This window comes from Vicia villosa, linkage group LG5 (genome assembly GCF_029867415.1).
Source record: "Vicia villosa cultivar HV-30 ecotype Madison, WI linkage group LG5, Vvil1.0, whole genome shotgun sequence".
NCBI lineage: Eukaryota > Viridiplantae > Streptophyta > Magnoliopsida > Fabales > Fabaceae > Vicia > Vicia villosa.
Genome location: NC_081184.1, coordinates 8,344,926 through 8,364,685, shown reverse-complemented (window position 1 = coordinate 8,364,685; position 19,760 = coordinate 8,344,926). Strand labels below are relative to the sequence as shown.

The window sequence follows — 19,760 nt, the reverse complement described above, 5'->3', positions numbered from 1 at the left end:
GGCGATCTATGACTCAACATCGAAAGAAGATCTCGTGCGATCCTCTACACTTTGGAAGGAATAAGATCTCGTGGCGATCTATGACTCAACATCGAAAGAAGATCTCGTGCGATCCTCTACACTTTGGAAGGAATAAGATCTCGTGGCGATCTATGACTCAACATCGAAAGAAGATCTCGTGCGATCCTCTACACTTTGGAAGGAATAAGATCTCGTGGCGATCTATGACTCAACATCGAAAGAAGATCTCGTGCGATCCTCTACACTCTGGAAGGAATAAGATCTCGTGGCGATCTATGACTCAACATCGAAAGAAGATCTCGTGCGATCCTCTACACTTTGGAAGGAATAAGATCTCCTGGCGATCTATGACTCAACATCGAAAGAAGATCTCGTGCGATCCTCTACACTTTGGAAGGAATAAGATCTCGTGGCGATCTATGACTCAACATCGAAAGAAGATCTCGTGCGATCCTCTACACTTTGGAAGGAATAAGATCTCGTGGCGATCTATGACTCAACATCGACTCGACAACAGGGGTCAAAAGAAGACATTGTGTCAGACGCTCATCAGAAACTGAGGATACCTCGTATCGGCACCGTGGCTTAAAAGTGTTTGTAGTGTGATAGCAGATATCAGGCAAAGTTTGTACAGGTAACAACTTTGAGGGGATGGGTCATTGTTCTGATTCAACATTAGCTCCTATTATCTGGCTCATGCTTTGTATGCATGCTTGAGTTTTTTATGGCGTAATGTTCCATTTTGATGGATATGCTACGCTTTTGGGGATGCAAATGCTATATGCAATGGATTCTATATGCGAAGAGTGCCAACCAAAGGTCCTCGGTGGAACCGGAGAGTAGGATCATTGGGGTCCGTTGCCTTGTGATCTTGAACCATCATCGTGAATTGATATTGGAACCCTACAGTACCAAAGATTATTAGTAACTGCGTTGAGGGTTGGAATATAGCCCTGCTGGGGATGAAACGATTTTGCTCGACTTTCCTTACATCCTAAGCTGCTTGGGGAATCACGAGTTTTGAGAGACCGCTCTTCGTCCGTCATATGGAAGAGGGATATGGACTTTTTCAGGTGCCCCATGCTTACCAGTACTGGTGAATTATACTCCGGATCTTTCACGTGGGATGATGATGACCTTGGTGACACATCATGAGCCAAGATGGCGGCTAGAACCTGCAACCTGCACAGAAAACGACATTTGGATGCAATTGGTGCCCCTTAGAGCACTTTTATGTTTATGTAACATCATGTTTCGTTTTGATTTTGTGATGATTGCCCCCATGTTCTCAATGCAATGTTTAATAACGAATTAAATCACATCTCGCATGCGAAAAAGAAAGAAAGAAAGAAAGCTTCTGCATCAAAAGATCATTTTATTGGTGGGATGCCTGTGAACAGGCTTCTGTACAAGGAAGCAACTCCTAAATGAGGTAGTTGCGAAAAAGAAAATACAAATGCAAAGAGCAAAATGGCAAAGAGAAATGCTCGGATTTCCACTAAAACTGATATTGCTACAGTTCCCATATCCTCGATCCTCTCAATGCTTTGCTTCAGAAGGGTAGTGGTTAGATTGATCTGTCCGCTCTGCCAAGGGCGTATAGTGGTCTTTGTGAAGGATATTCAGACTGCAGCCTCTCGCTTTTGATCCCCAACTTTTGCCTGGATCGCCCTTTCGGGTTTTCAATCCAGCGGGATGCCCCTTTTTGCCTAAGTCGCCCTTTCGGGTTTTCAACTTAGCGGGCTATTCTTTTTTTTGTTTTATCCCTAATTTTTGCCCAAACCCTTTTGGTTTGCCGGGATGCCCTTATTTTTGCCTAGGTACGTCGACCTAGCGGGTCTTTTATGCGTAGTATTTTTTGACTGAGTCTGAATTGACTGGAAGCGGAACGTCTTCCCCATCCATCTTTGTCAGGATTAAAGCACCCCCTGAAAATGCTTTCTTCACAATATACGGTCCCTCATAGTTGGGAGTCCATTTGCCCCTTGGATCAGTGTGAATTGGCAAGATCTTCCTTACGACTAGGTCACCTGTGTGGAATTCTCGAGGCCGAATTTTCTTGTCATACGCTTTCTTGATCTTCTTTTGGTATAACTGGCCATGGCAGATGGCGGATAAGCGTTTCTCCTCGATCAGATTGAGATGGTCAAGCCTCGTTTGGACCCATTCTGTTTCATCGAGTTTGGCGTCCATCAAGACTCTTAACGAAGGAATCTCCACTTCGACAGGTAGTACGGCCTCCATACCGTAGACAAGAGAGAAGGGAGTTGCCCCAGTCGAAGTACGAACCGAAGTTCTATAGCCATGCAAAGCAAATGGCAACATCTCATGCCAATCTTTATACGTTCTGACCATCTTCTGGACAATCTTCTTTATGTTCTTGTTAGCAGCTTCGACTGCGCCATTCATCTTTGGCCGATAGGGTGATGAATTGTGATGTTCAATCTTGAACTCTTCACATAACTCCGCCATCATCTTGTTATTAAGATTGGACCCGTTATCAGTGATGATCTTGTTTGGAACCCCGTATCGGCATATGATCTCTTTCTTGATGAAGCGAGTAACGACTTGCTTGGTTACGTTCTTGTAAGAAGCAGCTTCAACCCATTTGGTGAAGTAGTCGATAGCAACAAGAATAAATCTGTGCCCATTCGAAGCTTGCGGCTCAATTCGTCCGATCATGTCTATGCCCCACATAGCAAAGGGCCAAGGCGATGTCAAGACATTCAGAGGAGTCGGAGGAACATTAATTCTGTCAGCATACACTTGACATTTGTGACATTTCTTCACGTACACATAACAATCACTTTCAATCGTCATCCAATAATATCCCGCTCGCAAGATCTTTTTGGCCATAGAATGTCCACTGGAATGAGTTCCAAAAGATCCTTCATGAATTTCCCGCATGATCAATTCTGCTTCGTGTCTATCCACGCATCTGAGCAAAACTGAATCATAGTTTCTTTTGTACAGGACGTCTCCAGACAAGAAGAATTTGGATGCTAACCTTCGAAGCGTTCGCTTATCACCAATCGTAGCATCTTCGGGATACTCTTGCTTCTCAACATACCTCTTGATGTCGTAATACCATGGCTTTTCATCATACACATCTTCAGTAGTGAGACAATGAGCAGGGAATGCATGGGCAGGCTCTTTGTAACGGAGGATCGTTATGTCTGGCACTTCTTTAGGGGAGCTAACTCTGAACATAGCCGCCAAAGTAGCCAAAGCATCTGCCAATTGATTTTCCTCTCGGGGGATGTGATTGAAGGTGATTTCCTCGAAAGCGGGCAACAACTCCAAGATATAGTCCTTGTAAGGAACTAAATTGGGGTGTCGTGTCTCCCAATCACCTCTCACTTGATGTATAACCAAGGCAGAATCCCCATAAACCTCAAGGATCTTGATTCTCATATCAATGGCTGCTTCGAGACCCATTATGCAAGCTTCGTATTCTGCGACATTGTTCGTGCAATCAAAGCATATTCTAGCGGTGAAAGGGATGTGAGTTTGATGAGGAGAAGTCAAAACCGCCCCAATACCATGGCCCATAGCATTTGATGCACCATCGAACGTGAGAGTCCATCGCTCCCCTGGTTCGGGTCCTTCATTATCATCTAGTTTCATGATATCTTCATCAGGAAAGTCAAACTTCATTGACTGATACTCTTCTAATGGCTGATGAGCAAGATGATCTGCAAGGACACTTCCTTTGATGGCCTTCTGTGTGACATACTGGATGTCGTATTCTGATAAAAGCATTTGCCATCGGGCTAGTCTTCCTGTAAGAGCCGGCTTTTCAAAGATGTACTTTATCGGGTCCATTTTGGAGATCAATAGAGTGGTATGAGTCAACATATACTGCCTCAGTCGGCGAGCAGCCCATACCAAAGCGCAGCAAGTTTTCTCGAGTAGTGAGTAGCGGGATTCACAATCGGTAAACTTTTTGCTCAGGTAATAAATGGCGCACTCTTTTCGACCAGACTCGTCATGTTGGCCCAACACACACCCCATAGATCCTTCAAGCACAGTTAAGTACATAAGAAGCGGCCTCCCAGGAACCGGAGGCATAAGAACTGGTGGCTCTTGGAGATACTGCTTGATCTTTTCGAAGGCTTCCTGACAATGATCATCCCAACGGATATCCTGATTTTTGCGCAGCAGTTTGAAGATGGGTTCACAGGTGTCAGTGAGATGAGAGATGAACCTGGCTATGTAATTCAATCTCCCAAGGAACCCTCGAACTTCTTTTTCATTCTTCGGTGCTGGCATATTCTGTATTGCTCTTACTTTATCAGGGTCGACCTCAATCCCTCGTTGGCTCACAATGAATCCAAGTAATTTTCCAGATCGCACTCCAAAAGTGCACTTGTTTGGATTAAGCCTCAACTTGAATTTACGCAAACGGGCAAACAGTTTCTCAAGATATACCAAGTGTTCCTCCTCAGTTTGGGATTTTGCAATCATATCATCGACGTACACCTCAATCTCTTTATGGATCATATCGTGGAATAGAGTCACCATTGCTCGTTGATATGTTGCACCAGCATTCTTAAGACCAAAAGGCATCACCTTATAACAATACGTACCCCACGGAGTTGTAAAAGTAGTCTTGGTCATATCTTCAGGAGCCATCTTTATTTGATTATAGCCAGAAAAACCATCCATGAAGGAGAACACCGAATACTGAGCAGTGTTGTCGACTAGCACATCAATATGAGGCAGAGGGAAATCATCCTTCGGACTTGCCCTATTCAAATCTCGGTAGTCAACACACATGCGTACCTTTCCGTCCTTCTTAGGAACGGGTACTATGTTTGCAATCCAAGGAGGATATTCACATACTGATAAGAAGCCTGCCTTCAACTGTTTTTCAACTTCCTCCTTGATTTTTAAAGCCATATCAGGTCGAGTTCTTCGTGGTTTCTGCTTTACAGGCGGACATTCTGGTTTGAGCGGTAACCTGTGCATAACTATATCTGTGTCTAAACCAGGCATGTCTTCGTATGACCAGGCGAAGATGTCAACATACTCTCGGAGCAGCTCAATCAACCTTCTCTTTACATCATCTTGCAAAGCGGCCCCTATCTTGACTTCTCTCTTTGCTTCTTCTGAACCGAGGTTGATGATTTCTATGGCTTCCTGATGTGGCTGAATAGATTTCTCCTCTTGTCTCAAGAGTCTTGCCAATTCCTCAGGGACTTCACAATCTTCCCCACTATCCTCATCAGCTTGGTCAATTGGATTCTCAAGGATATTAAGACGTGGAACTGTAACATTATCATTTTTGATGGAATTCGAGCCGGATCTGCACGATGGGTGATTTATGCCTTAGAATGCAACACATAAAAAGAAAAGGGAAAAGAAAAGCTTTGCCATTTTTGAAAAAGTTTTTAAAGTAAAAAAAACAAAAATGAAAGAAATGGAACAGTAATTGCATGCGAAGATATGATTTTCATTCAATATTAAACAAATTGAAACAACATGGGGGCCCTTCTTTATACAAGCGGTCAAAATGCTTAGGGCGAAGCATATGACTTATCGAAACAAGAAAATTACATCTCCATAAAAGTGACTCTGGGGACGTCCAAGATAGTCCAATTGTTGAGCTCCTGTCCAGGCGCAGCATGGCAAATGAATCTGGAGAGATCTTCTTCATCATCATCATCCACGGCGAGAACCTGACTTCCAGAACTGGTGCTTGCACTGACGAACACTTGAGAAATGGGGGGAATCACCTTCTTTCCAGGAATTATGCTGAGCTGAGTAGAAGAAGATGGTTGATACCCAAGGCCATACTTGTCTCGCTTCTCATGAACATCAATCAGCTTGCCCCAGGCACTATGGGGAGTACCAGCTTCCAAGAAGGCCTTAGCATCATTCAGAGACGAGAGGGGCGCTCCGAGTTCCTTCTTATTCTCAACCACAGGGAGTTTATCGACCGACACAATCTCTAATGCCTGAAAAGGTGTCTCTTGTATCTCTCCTTCCACTTCAACATAACGATATGACGCCAGATTATTGACTATCAAATCCTCTTCATCAGTGATCACAACAATCTTGTCATTCACAACAAATTTCAAACACTGATGGAGGGTAGATGTCACAGCCCCAGCAGCATGGATCCAAGGACGACCCAAGAGGCAAGTGTATGAAGGACGTATATCCATAACGTAGAAGGCAATATAGAACATGTGGGGACCAATCAAGACAGGCAGATCAATTTCCCCTTCTACGGACCTTCTGGAACCATCAAACGCTCTGACACTCATAGTGCACGGTCTCATCATAACCCCATCCATACTCAGCTTAAACAAAGTAGTCTTGGGCATCACATTAAGAGAAGAACCTGTATCAATCAGAACTCGAGACAATACAGCATCCAGACACTTGACTGAGATATGTAATGCTTTGTTATGTGCCCTACCCTCAGGTGGGAGTTCATCATCGGAGAAACCCAAACAATTACCAGCAGCAATGTTGGTCACAACCCCTTCAAACTGAGGCACGGTAATATCTTGAGTTACGTGAGCGGAAGCCAGAACTTTCATCAGAGCATCACGATGAGCTTCAGAATGCACCAAGAGAGACAAGATGGAGATCTTGGCTTGGGTCTGATCAAGTTGGTCAATCACTTTGTAATCACTCTTCTTAATGATCTTCAAGAGTTGCTCGGCATCTTGTGCATTACGTGTTGCAGGAGGGTCAACAGCAACTTGCTTTCCTTTTGCTTGTGCACTAGCCTCTTTATCGGTTTCTTTAGGAGGCGGAGGAGGAGCAGCAAAGATTCGACCACTACGGGTTATGCCACTAGTGCCAGCAATATTTGTGATACTCGAAGTGCCCACTGGAGGACAGTCAAACTTCTTCCCTCGAATATACACGGCATTATAACTCCAAGGAACAGCCTTAGAATCATTCACAGGAGAAGGAACAAGAGACGAGGTTGAAGGAGTCGAAGGAACTTTTGGAACCTGAATAACCAACGGAGTCCTCGGAGCCTGAATGACCAAGGGAGTACTCGGAGCACGAATGACCAAAGGAGTATTCTGATTCTTTGACACCTCAGCAGGATAGTAAGGTATCTCTAGAGTAGCCACATCTTCGACAGGAACGACCCTTTCCACTCTAAGAACACCTTCGTCCATTAGTTTCTGGATTTCTTCTTTCAACCTAATGCATTCCTCAGGGTTAGAAGAACATTGCAAACAGTAGTCATGTAGCTCACACAAAACCTTTTGTTGCATAAGATATTCTCTGACAACTGCTAGCGGCATCCTTACCTCATTAACATCATTTACTAGGATCTGATCATCACATAACTCAATAGCATTGGTCGCACCAGCATGAGGAGGCATAGGATTATTCTGCACATTGGGACCAGTGGGGGCGAATGAGATAAGCTTGTCGTCAAGGAGATCCTGAACCTTCAATTTGAATGCTCTACACTTTTCAATAGTATGGCCTGGAGCCCCTGAATGAAATTCACATCGAGCATTAACATCATAACCAGGAGGGAGAGGACTAGGCGGAGGCCCAAGTTCACGGAGTTGTACCAATTGGCCAGCAAGCAACTGAGGGAGGAGTTGGGCATATGACATTGGAACCGGATCAATACGCCTATCTTGGAATCTTGTTCTTTGTGGGCCCCTTTGACCTTGAGGTCTAGGGTTCTGTTGACGATTCTGAGGAGCAGCAGCCTGTTGTTGTGGTACGAAAGGCTGTTGGGGTGCCATCCATGGTTGTGGGAGAGCGGCAGCATATGCCTGGGGGACATATGGACCAGGAACAGCATAAGGCATCGGATAATAAGGAGGTGGAACAGCAGAATATGCAGGAGCTCGGCTTTGGTCAACAGAAGCAGTGCTAGTCTCACCTTCCTTCTTCTTCACAAACCCAGAATACGGCTTCTTACCATTACCACTTGAGTTGCTAGGATTAGTAACACCTTGAATGGTACCAGCTTTGACACAGTTCTCAACCCTCTCACCAATGATGACCACATCCGAAAAAGAAGGAGAAGTATTACTAACCATGTGCTGAAGATACGGCCCCTTCAGAGTTCCCATAAACAGATCAATCAACTCACGGTCCAGGAGAGGAGGTTGGACACGAGCAGCAAGTTCACGCCACCTCTGGGCGTATTCTTTAAAGGACTCTTCAGATTTCTGTGACATATTTTGCAGCTGTGCACGGCTGGGGGCCATAGCAGTATTGTAGTGGTATTGTTTCAAGAAGGCATCAACAAGTTCTCCCCAAGTACTAACATTAGACCTCTCGAGCTTCATATACCACTCTAACGGGGCTCCAGTGAGACTATCCTGGAAGAAATGCATAAGCAGAGGTTCGTTCTCAGCGTGAGCGGCCATCTTACGACAGTAGGAACGAATGTGAGTCTCTGGACAAGTAACTCCCTTGTACTTATCAAAATCTGGCACCTTGAACTTCGGGGGAATGACAATCCCAGGTACCAAGCACATAGCAGCGGTGTCGAAACTCGAAGTTTTAGCAACTTCAACAGCTTTAAGACGTTCTTCAAGAGCTTGGTACATCTTAGCAGTCTCAGTCAACTCAGCAGTAAGATCATGTTCAAGGTCAATAACCTCGTGGTGGTCATCCACTACCTTCGGTATCCCCTCAGCAGGAATCTCCTTAGTTTTCACCCCTCCATCAGCAGAATTGGTAGGAGTGTCTTTGATCAACCCAGCAACGCTCTTTCTGAGCTCTTCTTGCCCTTGGACAACGACATGAAGAGTCTCCATAAGTTGGGTCATTCTTTCCCCCCATAACATCCATATCCCTACGGAGGGCAGCTTGACTCTGTTCAAATTGATCCATGATTCTCTCGTTGCTCCTGGTGCGGTAAGGATGTAAGAAAGTCAGCTTCGTCGTTGGAAAAGAAATCTGTTGTTGGAAGGGACCCCAATTAGAATCTGATAAAAATACCTGAAAATGCAGTATGATATGAGTGCATGGGTGCATGTGTGCATGTTATATTATTTTCAAGAATTTTTGGCTTTGTCTCGAACCAACACTACAAGATAATGAGAAATAACGAAGCGCAACCAAGATAAACAACCATAATCCATTAATTCCACAACCACGTTTGAAGTACAAAATATTCTGCTCTCATGAGCCAACAATACAGAAAATGGAAATAAGAACCCCATCCAACAAGACTGGTGGTGATTCTATAACAAAAACCAATACTAAGCAGGATCCCCCATGTCCAAATGACGAAGTGGGCTATCTCCAATGTTCTTATAGCTCCAAGCCTTCATTTCTTCAAACAGCTTTTTGGTCTCATCATGGGTTGGTCTTTTAACAACTTCTTGAATCAATAGGTCCTTTCTAAAATGCATGGTCTCCAAGTAACGGCTTCTCAATTCCCAACCTCTGGCTTCCTCTTGAGCTTGAGTATCACTTTGGCCCTTTTCCTCCACTCGACCCTTCAACTTGCGAATCTCTTCATAACACCCCTCAATCCTTGCCTGACGTTCCAGAAGGAGCTTGTCTGCTTTCTTTCGACGGACTTTCTCTGATTTGGCTATATCAGTCTGGATTTGGAGCCTTTTTGTCAATTCCGCCAACTGGTCCTCATAATGCTCTTTGATCTTCCTCTCTTGAATTTTAGTGGACTTGGGATCGACAACCACTCTCGGCCTCTTCTGAGAAGTGCTTCCTTTGGCATACAACTCTTCAAGCTCTATTTCTCTCATTTTCAACTTATGAAGGGCAGAAAGCTTCTCTTGCCTATCGGTATTCATCTTAACTTGCATCGTCTCCATTTGTTCAGTCAATTTCCGATTCTGCTCAACAGTCTGATTATAACGAGGCATGGAGACAATGTTGGGTTGTGCGCCAACAGGAGGGTATAAAGGATCCTTGATATGGAAAGGCATTCCTTGGGTATTAGCCACAGTTTCGACCCACTTAGTATAGTCTTCATAAGTCGCACAGTCCCTTTGACCAAAATGCTTCTTGTCTCTCCAACAAATGTTCTTCCAGGCTTGTACAGCTTCTGCCATCTGCCCATTGTCGGTGACCACATGATAGAAAATGTTCTCAGCTATCTCAGATTGCTCAGGAGGATTGACGAAAGCATACCCATAAGTTCTCCTAGCCAAGACGGGATTATAATTGATCCCACCTCTAACACCCATGAGGGGCACATTATTGAACTTTCCACAACTCATGATAACCTCCTTGTCTTCCAAAGATCTGTTATACCATACAATGTCTTTGGCTCTAAGTCCCATAATCCTTTCAGCCCATTTAGAGGTGTGCCTACTATCGACGAAAGCTCCACGTTCAGGCAAATGTGATCTGAACCAACGGTATAGCAAAGGAGCAAAACATCTGACCAAACCCTTCTTTTGACGGTTCTTTTGATGAACTGAATGATAAACATCCCCCAAGAGTGTAGGAACAGGATTCTGTAGAATGAACAAATGGATTGCACTCATATCAACAAAATCAGGCACGTTCGGGAACATTAGGATACCGTAGATACTTAGAGCCAGGATAGCCCTAAAAGTGTCCCATTCTTTCGCTTCAGCAGCATCACACCCTCTTTTGACCAGGAACTCCATATGAAAACCCTGATATCTCCCTCTCTCGGAAAGATTTGCATCAACAACTGACTTGCTCAAATAAAGAGCCTTGGAGATTTCAATAGAAGTGGGAGCCTCCATGGTGCTATAGTACGGAACTTCTCCCTTCTTGATCGGAACACCAAGGAAAAGAGAATATTCTTCCAATGTGGGAACCAAAAGGTAGTCAGGGAACGTGAAGCAACGGAGAGAAGGGTTGTAGAACTGAAGCAAGGTATGAACTCCTTCTTGCTCGTATTTGGTGAAGGGCATCTTGAGAAGACTCAGAATATACCCATACTTTTCACGGAACCTGGTTGTTTCATCCGGCGTGATCTTCTTAACCAGACACTCGAGAGAATCCAGATTCGGATTTAGAAATGTGTAGGAGATGTTGCGACTACCAGTCTTCAATGGAGGAGCCATGAGTTGGTCGGAGACAAAGCCAAATGTTCCTGAAAATAAATAAACATGCATGTTAAATGATATGGCGGAATGCATTTCATCGGGAGAATCCTAAAGTCCATTCGTAATTGCATATTTTCTTTTCTTTTCTTTTTGTGAAGTAAAATATTCTCTTTTTCTTTTCATTTTCTTTTTCTTTTCTTCTTATTTTTTGAAGTGGACTTTAGGATTCTCCTCAAATGAAGTGAGGTGGATGCAGTAACATGATGTGTCATGGTGCAATGTGGTGAGAGACTGAGTGCCTCTCGCAATTCTGAATATCTGAGTAACACTGGGTATGACAAGTTCAAAGTTTCGGCTTCATATTGCAATGTGAAAATCCGGGTGTGATGAAGGCTAGTATCCTGTCCCTCCCCAAACTCACGGGTATGAATTCTAGACACGGACAGGTGGTCCCTAATGGTCACCAGGGTCTACAGTTCCCATGGGGTACAAAGTGTTTGAGGCAACAAGCGTGCCAGACACAGTGTTCCATGAAAGAACCTCGCCCAGCTGTACCCCATATTGAACTCATCCATAGCAAGCGCTACGGTAGTCAACATGAGCATCCACGCTAATCCTATGTGTCACTTGGCCTGGGTAGTGGGCCTTTTACCTCATACAAACCCCCCAACCTGCAAAACAGAACAGAAGACCCCAAGGAGCACAGAATATAATCCATATGCATGATGTGCAAACAGAAATAAATATGATATGCAAGCAAAGAATAAGCATGCAAACATGTATATAAGATATAGACATAAAACAAATAAACACCCAATAAAATAAAACAAACAAAGGCTAGGATCGACTTGCTTAGGTATCCCCAGCAGAGTCGCCAGCTGTCGCACGCTCGCGAAAAATGAACAGAGTCGCCACTAATATATTTATCCCATAAGGGAAAGGAATATCAGAAAACCTAGCAAAGGAAGGAACAGGGTCTTGCGACCAGAGAATCAAGGTACGGGAGTCGGTTACGCGAGGGGAAGGTATTAGCACCCCACGCGCCCATCGTACTCGATGGTATCCACCTATGTCTGTTTCTATCTAAAGGGTGTATAACTATGTCTATGTCTAAATGCGAAATGAATGCAAAATGTAGGGAAAATAAAGAATTGTACTCGCACGGGCCCTACCCCGCTGCCTACGTATCCTTTTCAGGAATCAGAGTTACCGTAGCTCGGCTCTTTAGTTTCTGTTTGTTTTTGTGTTTTTTAGTTGGGCGGCGTTAACGTTCGCGCTCTTGCACAAGGGGACAGCCTAGGATGCAATGGAGCGGAAATAACGGTGCCCTTAAGAAAGCGAGAGAAGAGAGAGAGAGAGTTTGAGTGTTTCGAGGAAATCCCTTAAGCAAGGGAAATTCGAGTTACTCTTTGGTTTGTGTTTTTTAGAGGTTGGGAACTTATGCCTGAATGGAACCCTTAAGCAAGGGAGCCCCAAGCACTCGAACATCCCTTAAGCAAGAGAAGTTACAAGCTTCCATTCCCTTTTTATTAGTCAAAGTATTTATTAGTCATTTTTTATGAGTTTTCTTGGTGTTTTTTATGGGAGTTTATTCAAGTATTTTTAGATGTTTTAAAGTTGAAAAGAAAAAGAAACTAGCCTAAGAGAACTAGCCTAAGAGAACTAGCCTAATATGAATGGGAATTTCTACCTAATGTTATCATGGTTTCTACCTAAGGTTAGGATTTAAAAGGAACATGGAAAATAAAGCGCTAAGTAGAATATTGAAAATAGCATGAAAAGGAACAAGTCAAAATGTAGCATAAAAGTGAATTAACAAAACTATTATTTTTATGAGTTTTTATGAAGAAATTTAAATGCCAAAATCAACCTAAAATCTACTTATTTTTATGGTTTTTATGAAAGAATGATGAGTTCCAAATCAAGCAAAAAGAGAGACTAAAACAATAAGCCAAAAGACTAATATTTTTTATGAGTATTTTTATATGATTTAAAATTGGAATTATGAGCTAAAAATAAAAGCAACACAAAAATTAAAATGAAAATTTAATCTACACAGCAGGGGGGTGCAACAACAATTTTCTAAATGAACTAAAGACAGGTTAGAGCAAAACAAGGCTTAAAACAGGGGGGTGGAAATAGCAAGGGCGTTTGGCCCAATCCACTAGGTGTGAGGTATGTTAGTAAACGGGGGTACGGTTCCAGAATTTGGGGTAGGGCCTGAAGTACACGGCCCAACGAGACACTCCTTAACCAATCTGTTTCAGTTTTTTAGACTTTATTCATTTATTAGAAAATAAAGCAAAATTAAAATTAAAAAACGAAGAACGGTGCGCTTTGGTTTGGATAAACTCAAGTTAGTGACTGTTCCGATTCTCAGACCTTCTCAATCTTGTTTTACTTTTCTCGCTCACGGCGGCGGCGATGCTCATGCCGCCACGATAGTCGCATACTACCGACAATCCTTGCTTAACCACAAACCTAGACTCTGCTCTCTCAAACCTACATCCAATCATCCCAATTTACACATTCAGAGAACCCTAGGTTACGCTAAAAACTCAATCAGGCGGTAATGGCGGTGAATCGAAGGGCACTATCATGGGGAAATGTTTAGCATCTATCAACGAACGCGAATGCATCAACATGGAATCAGGGAGGAGTTCGTGTTTACCTGATGCGCCGAAAGAAGATTGAAGAGAATACCGGAGGTGAGGTAATGCTTTCTTGCTTCGTTTCTCTTTACTCGAATGTCTCTTCTTCGTCTTCTTCCTTTCTGCTGAATTTCTGTGTGAGCGTCGTTCTTGCCGTGTGTTGCGGGTGAGAGAGAGAGTGGTTTAGCACAAGCTTTGTTGAAGTCCTAGTGATGAACTTCAACAGCTCTGAAATGTGCGTATGGTGAGTGTGAGGGAGGTGGTGAGAGTGTTTGAACTGAGGCTTTTCACTTCTTTCTTCAAAGTCTACAAGCGAGACAATGATGAAAGCTGATAGTGCTTAGGTCCCCTTCTGAATGGGTGGAGCTGACTATTTATAGGGCAATCATTGGGTGATCATTAGGAATCCTTAGATGTGGGACTCAGAATTACAGCTTGCAAAGTGTTTTTTCAATTTCTTGAATGTGGGACTCAGTTTACAGCACATTTTTGATTCTTTGAATGTGGGACTAATATGAATTTCTCTTGTTTTGGTCGCAGGTTTGATGGATCTGTCAGCATAGTGATGTTGTTTGGTTTTTATGAGGTTAGGGATTTATCGTAACTTCTGTTATGCTGCTGTTTGCTCTCAATCCCTTCTTAATTGTCGATTTCCTTTGGAGTTCTGTTAGTCTGAACCGGTCTTCTTTGGTTTTTGTTCATATGCAGGGCTGATTTTTTTTGTGGCAGCAACTCACGGATATGAGATCATGGTCTGAGTTTAAAGAGTTTGTATGGTGTAACTACGTTGAATCTTCAATGCTAAACCGTTAGTAAAATGCCGGTAAGTGGAGTTTTTGTTGATGTTATGCTAAAGGTTTTAGACGCAACAAGTCTGAATGTTTTATGAACATGGTGAATTCTGAGTCGAATTGTGAAATAGTGTGGGTGTAGTGTATCTATTTGGATTGCCTGTTAAAAGGTGGTTAAAAAAATTGGCTTGTGAAATTCTGGTAAGGAGAGGTTATAGGAGAACTGAATTCTGTTTATTTGACCTGGTTTGGATTGGAAAGCGTGAGTTGCTGACCTTTATGAAAATTTTGTTCTCTGGCTATAAAGGTTGGTTAGAAGTAGAGATGTAAAGAGAAACTGGTGGCAGGTTATTTGAATTTTTGTTGAGAGTTTAAAAGTGAGGTTAGTTTTGAAAACTGTTAAGATTTGATGGTTCTGTGAATGGCTAGGTTCAAGGTTAATCAAAACTGAGTTTTTGTTTATGATTTCTCTATGGTATGCTACCAGTTTGGATTTGCTGCAGGGTTAATATATGATTAGGGGTTAATTTATGTGATTAACAAAACTGTTTTTTGGCATGTTATGGACTGTGTGGTGCTGATTGTAGAATTTTTGGATGGTTTATTAGTAGTTGAATGGGGCTGAACTGAAATTATATTTTTGTTAGAAGTTAGGATGGGGTGTAGGTGAAAACTGATTGGAATTATGAAGTATTTTGATGGGTGGTTTAGTATGGTTTTGAAAGTATAGGGTGATGGTAGGTGGTTAAGAAACTGTTTTGGTTTTTGTTAATTGATAGTTAGGAAATTAGTTATGGTATGGAGCTGACTATATGTGCAGATTTGGATTTTGTATAAGTTTTTTCTGATAGGTTCTTGACGGAAATCTGGTTTGCTCTTAATTTTAGTGATGTGCAGGGTTGATTAGAATGGGGCTGCAATGTGTAAGGTGTAGGCAATGGTTTTTATTATTCCGAACATGGTATGCTGATGTAGAATTAATTCTCTAGGTGTCGGGCAGCTTTGGTTCTTGAACTGAATTAGATTGTGCACTGGATGAGAATTTGATGTTGTTTTGGGTCCAATTTTGTTGCAGGTTTTGTGTGAGGTTGTTCCTGAACTGTTTTCATTTTTGTGCAGCAGGTTTATACAGGGCTGATTGTAGATATGTGCGGGGACTGATTTGGCTGGAAGTTATGGCATAGCATGGTGCGGTTAGAAGGCTATTAGGGTGTTGGATTTGTGGAATGCAGCATGTTTGAATGGTAGTTATATGTTAACTGTTGGGAAATTGGTTAGTTATGTAGCTATTTTTCTGTTGTTGGTTATGGTTTGACAATTGGTTATGAATGTATGCTGACTGGACTGGTTTCTTTTATCTAGTGTGTAGTTTGAATGCAGGATTGGAATGAATTAAGAGGCAAGGACCACGAAGCGGTTGCAGGGATCTTGGAATATACTGAGGCGCGAAGAGGAGCATAGTTTAGCACGAGCCTTTCTTTTGTACTTCTTTTTTTGATGGAATGTAATGACGGAAATAACTTAGAATTGAATCTTGTGTAAATGTGAAGGATTTTGAAATGGGTAGTGTATTATGTATGGGACTTGAGTGTAGGTATATGGTATTCTGTAAAACGGAACTTGAATGTGGGCTTTTTGTAATGGATTCCGAATGATAAGCCTAATTTGAGGCCAAATTGAATGATGTTGAACTTGACGTTTGAACGAGGATGAACTGTTGGTGGATGTAATAATGGACAAAACATTTTCAAATGAAGTTTGAATCTTCTTTTTTCGACTTTGCATTCCGCTTTCAATTTTTGCATGACTTCTTTAATTCATTCCGTACTTTATATCCTTGTGTGATTATTGTCATTGAAAAGAATTCAACCCTTTGCTTTAAGGATTCTCAGTGCCTGGAATGATACTAAAAACTCCAAATCTCCCTCCATTCTAAAAAGAGCTCATCAAAAGCTCACCTTCACGAATGATCCGGTGTTAATCAACTCACTATGATCTTAGTCCTTAAAGTCCAAGTCCTTGAATGAAATCTTAATCCATGAAAGCTTGTTAATTACCACGTATTAAAGGGAGAACCCATTGCACGAAAATCATCTGATAATACCAATAATAACTCAAGCAAAGGGAAATAAACCCTAACCTTGTGGACCTCGTTCAAAAGGAGAACCAATCAAATCAAGCTTGCAGAATTTAGTAACCTCTAAGGATCCTCGATCTCATGCCAAATTTATTAGTCAATGATGCCTGATGTGTTATATGACCTAATGGAGGTATGTACATGAATGCGAAGCGTAAGCCAGATAAAAATTAAGGGGTAGGACAAATTTGGGGTATGACAGATAACCTTTAAGATTTAAGATTTATCACCATGAACACCTCATTTGCCTTCATTTGCCTTCAAACCTTGAATTTCACCTTGAATTTCTAAAATGCGCAATTTCTCTTCTCATCCCTTATTATGTGATTGTCGAATGCCTTATGTTTAATATTTTTGGCTTTTAATTTCTGCTTTTATTTTCGCTTTTATTACTTATGACATTTATTTAATTATCTAATTTCCGCCATATAAATTTTGCCTTTATTCGATGTTGTCTTCATTTTTATCTATTTATTTATTTAATTTCGTTATTTAAATTCTAGAAGTTGTATAGGTTGCAAATTTTTGGATGTAATAGTAATTAGGATTTAATTTCTGCTTTCCGCATCCCCCGGTTTTATTATGTATCCCCCAATCCCGAAGCTTTGTAATAGCGTAGGATGTATATTTTCCCCAATTTATTTTCTGTAAATATAACTGCGTGGTTAGTAAATTAGGGAGTGACAAGACTAGTCAATTGAACGTAACTCACCAATTCAAGATAAATACTCGAATCTAAGTCACGTGATTGCTACACATACCCACCTCTAGGGTAACGCCTCTCGTTGCCTATTGCCTTCGATTTCGAGCAAATAGTCAAGTCCCTCCGAATATAGGGGTACCTTAGCTTGCTGCCTTCGATTCAAAATCACCATGTCCCTCCGATAAAAGATCATAGTCCCTTTCGAGTTGCCTACGATAAATATGATCTCGTCCCTCGATTAAATGGTGATAGTTCCTTCGAATGCTAAGGTATCTTTACTGTTGCCTAAATGACTATTATATCCTTCCCTTAGACTACCTTCCCTCTTTATGGTAGGGACAGTCTCATGGCAAACGATCACTCGATGACCCTTCGATGACTCGCACATCCAATTGAAAGGCTTCCTACCCTCTCATGGTATGGATAGACCCTTTCGCCCGAAAGACTTAAAGAACACGAAAGACAAATTTAGGGTAGGTATTTCTTAATTGCTTGCTCATAATCAAATCAAAAATCAAATGCTTTTCACACCTCCTATTTCAAAATGATTCCAAAAAAAGGCTACGCTTATTTACAAGCTAAAGTCCTTAACGAAATCTTTTTACTATTCACACACGACACTCTCTCAAACATTTCAAACAAACAAACAAAGTGAGATAAGCAATTAAGAGCCCATGGATAACCATGGATGCAAAGGGTGCCTTACACCTTCCCTTTGTATAACCTACCCCCCCGAACTCAAAATCTTTCAAAGGTCTTTCCTGTTCTTTTTGCCTTTCCAATTGGATAAAATAAAAGTCGGTGGCGACTCTTGCTATCCGCATATTTCAAATAAAGTCAGTTCACCGTATTACACCATCACCATTCAAAATATTACAACCAAGCTTCATAATGCAAGCTTTATTCATTAAGTTAAGATCTCTCAATCCAAGACCCCCCCACAGCTTTGACTTTGGTAACGCTATCCCAACTCACTGCATGATACTTTCGTTTATCTTCAGAGTCTCCCCAAATGAATCCTCGTTGCAATTTCTGAATATCTTTAATACAAGCATTAGGTATAGAATTAGTCATCATAGGGTAGACAGGAATGGCTTCAATGACGCTTTTAGCTAAAGTCACTCTGCCGGAGAAGGAAAGGTTTCTCGCTTTCCAACCTGTGAGTTTATTAGCCACCTGGTCCACAACATACTGGAAATCTTGTTTCTTGTTAGTTGTACCTTTAAGAGGGATACCAAGGTATTTACCAAAATTCTGCGTTTCACGAAATCCCGAAAGCTGCACCAACTTACTCCTCATGCTACGCGACACATTATTAGAGAAAAGAATATTGGATTTTTCAGAACTTATTTTCTGGCCAAACATCCTACAAAATTGATCAAGGGTACTTCTCACACAGTCTAGCTGAGATTCGTTGGCTTCCCCAAAGATTAAAAGGTCATCAGCAAACATAAGATGGGATATATAGGTGCCATTCTTTCCCATATGAAACGGTTTCCACTTCTTCATTTGTATAGCATACTCAATTAAATGGGCCAACTTATCCATACAAAGAACAAAAAGATAAGGAGAGATAGGATCTCCTTGTTTGATTCCTCTTTGTGGTCGAAAGAAATCATTCTTATTCCCGTTCCAATTTATGTTAGTTTCTACACTAGTGACGCCGTGCATTATAACGTTGACCATATCCTTAGGCATCTCAATATCCTCAAGAATTCTCCAAATGAACTCCCAATTCAACTTGTCATAAGCTTTTGAAAGATCAATTTTAATAGCAAAAAAAACTTTTCTACCCTTATTCTTTCTCATGGAATGCATGATTTCCTTGGCTATAATAATATTTTCGTGTATAGACCTGCCAGGCACAAATCCGGTTTGAAGAGGAGATACAAGGTAAGGCATGAGAGGCTTAAGTCTAGCAACCACCACCTTACTAATGACTTTATAGATCGAGTTGCACAGGGAAATAGGGCGAAATTGAGTGACTAAACTAGGCTGATCCACTTTAGGAATAAGGCAAATATCTGTTTTGTTGAACTTCGACATAACACTAGGGTTCTTCCACACATCTTTAACAAATTGAATCAAATCAGAGCCTATAGTAATCCAGGATTTTTGATAAAAATCTGGAGGAAAGCCATTCGGGCCAGGAGCTTTCCAAGGCTTCATAGAGAATAGAGCATGCTTCACTTCCATATCTTTAACTTATTCTGCCAGTGCCTTAATATTTACATCAGATAGCTTGGGAAAAGATATTTGCGTTTGACTCCAACTACACCATGTATTAGGGCAAGAAAATAACTTCTTATAAAACATGGTAACATGTAATTTTAACTCATCGAAATCTTGAATCCAATTGCCATTATCATCTTTGAGCATAACTATTTTATTCTTTCTTCATCTTGTTAGAGTTTTCATATGGTAATATTTCGTGTTTCCGTCACCATCCGATAACCA

General features: G+C 41.7%; 1 protein-coding gene and 1 long non-coding RNA gene across 3 annotated transcripts; one reads left to right on the top strand and one right to left on the bottom strand.

Annotated features, from left to right (window-relative positions):
- Nucleotides 1-9,080: 9,080 nt before the first annotated feature.
- LOC131601272 (uncharacterized) lies at nucleotides 9,081-15,597 on the bottom strand. The gene is made up of 2 exons (XM_058873052.1): nucleotides 13,693-15,597; nucleotides 9,081-11,068 (listed from the first exon to the last, which is right to left on the bottom strand). Exon 2 carries the CDS (start codon nucleotides 11,037-11,039, stop codon nucleotides 9,231-9,233), a length of 1,809 nt encoding a protein of 602 aa, XP_058729035.1. The 5' UTR covers nucleotides 11,040-11,068; nucleotides 13,693-15,597; the 3' UTR covers nucleotides 9,081-9,230.
- Nucleotides 13,321-16,592, top strand: LOC131601273 (uncharacterized). 2 transcript variants are annotated; one of them, XR_009283606.1, is made up of 5 exons: nucleotides 13,321-13,734; nucleotides 14,213-14,258; nucleotides 14,381-14,495; nucleotides 15,583-15,736; nucleotides 15,826-16,592. It is a non-coding gene; the product is annotated as an uncharacterized LOC131601273 (long non-coding RNA). The 2 variants fall into 2 exon arrangements; XR_009283607.1 differs by having other exon boundaries at nucleotides 15,586-15,736; nucleotides 15,826-16,589.
- Nucleotides 16,593-19,760: the final 3,168 nt, after the last annotated feature.

Coding starts and splice junctions, on each gene's coding strand:
- LOC131601272 (XM_058873052.1), bottom strand. CDS start 11,039: ATGGCTCCTCCATTGAAGACTGGTAGTCGCAACATCTCCTACACATTT.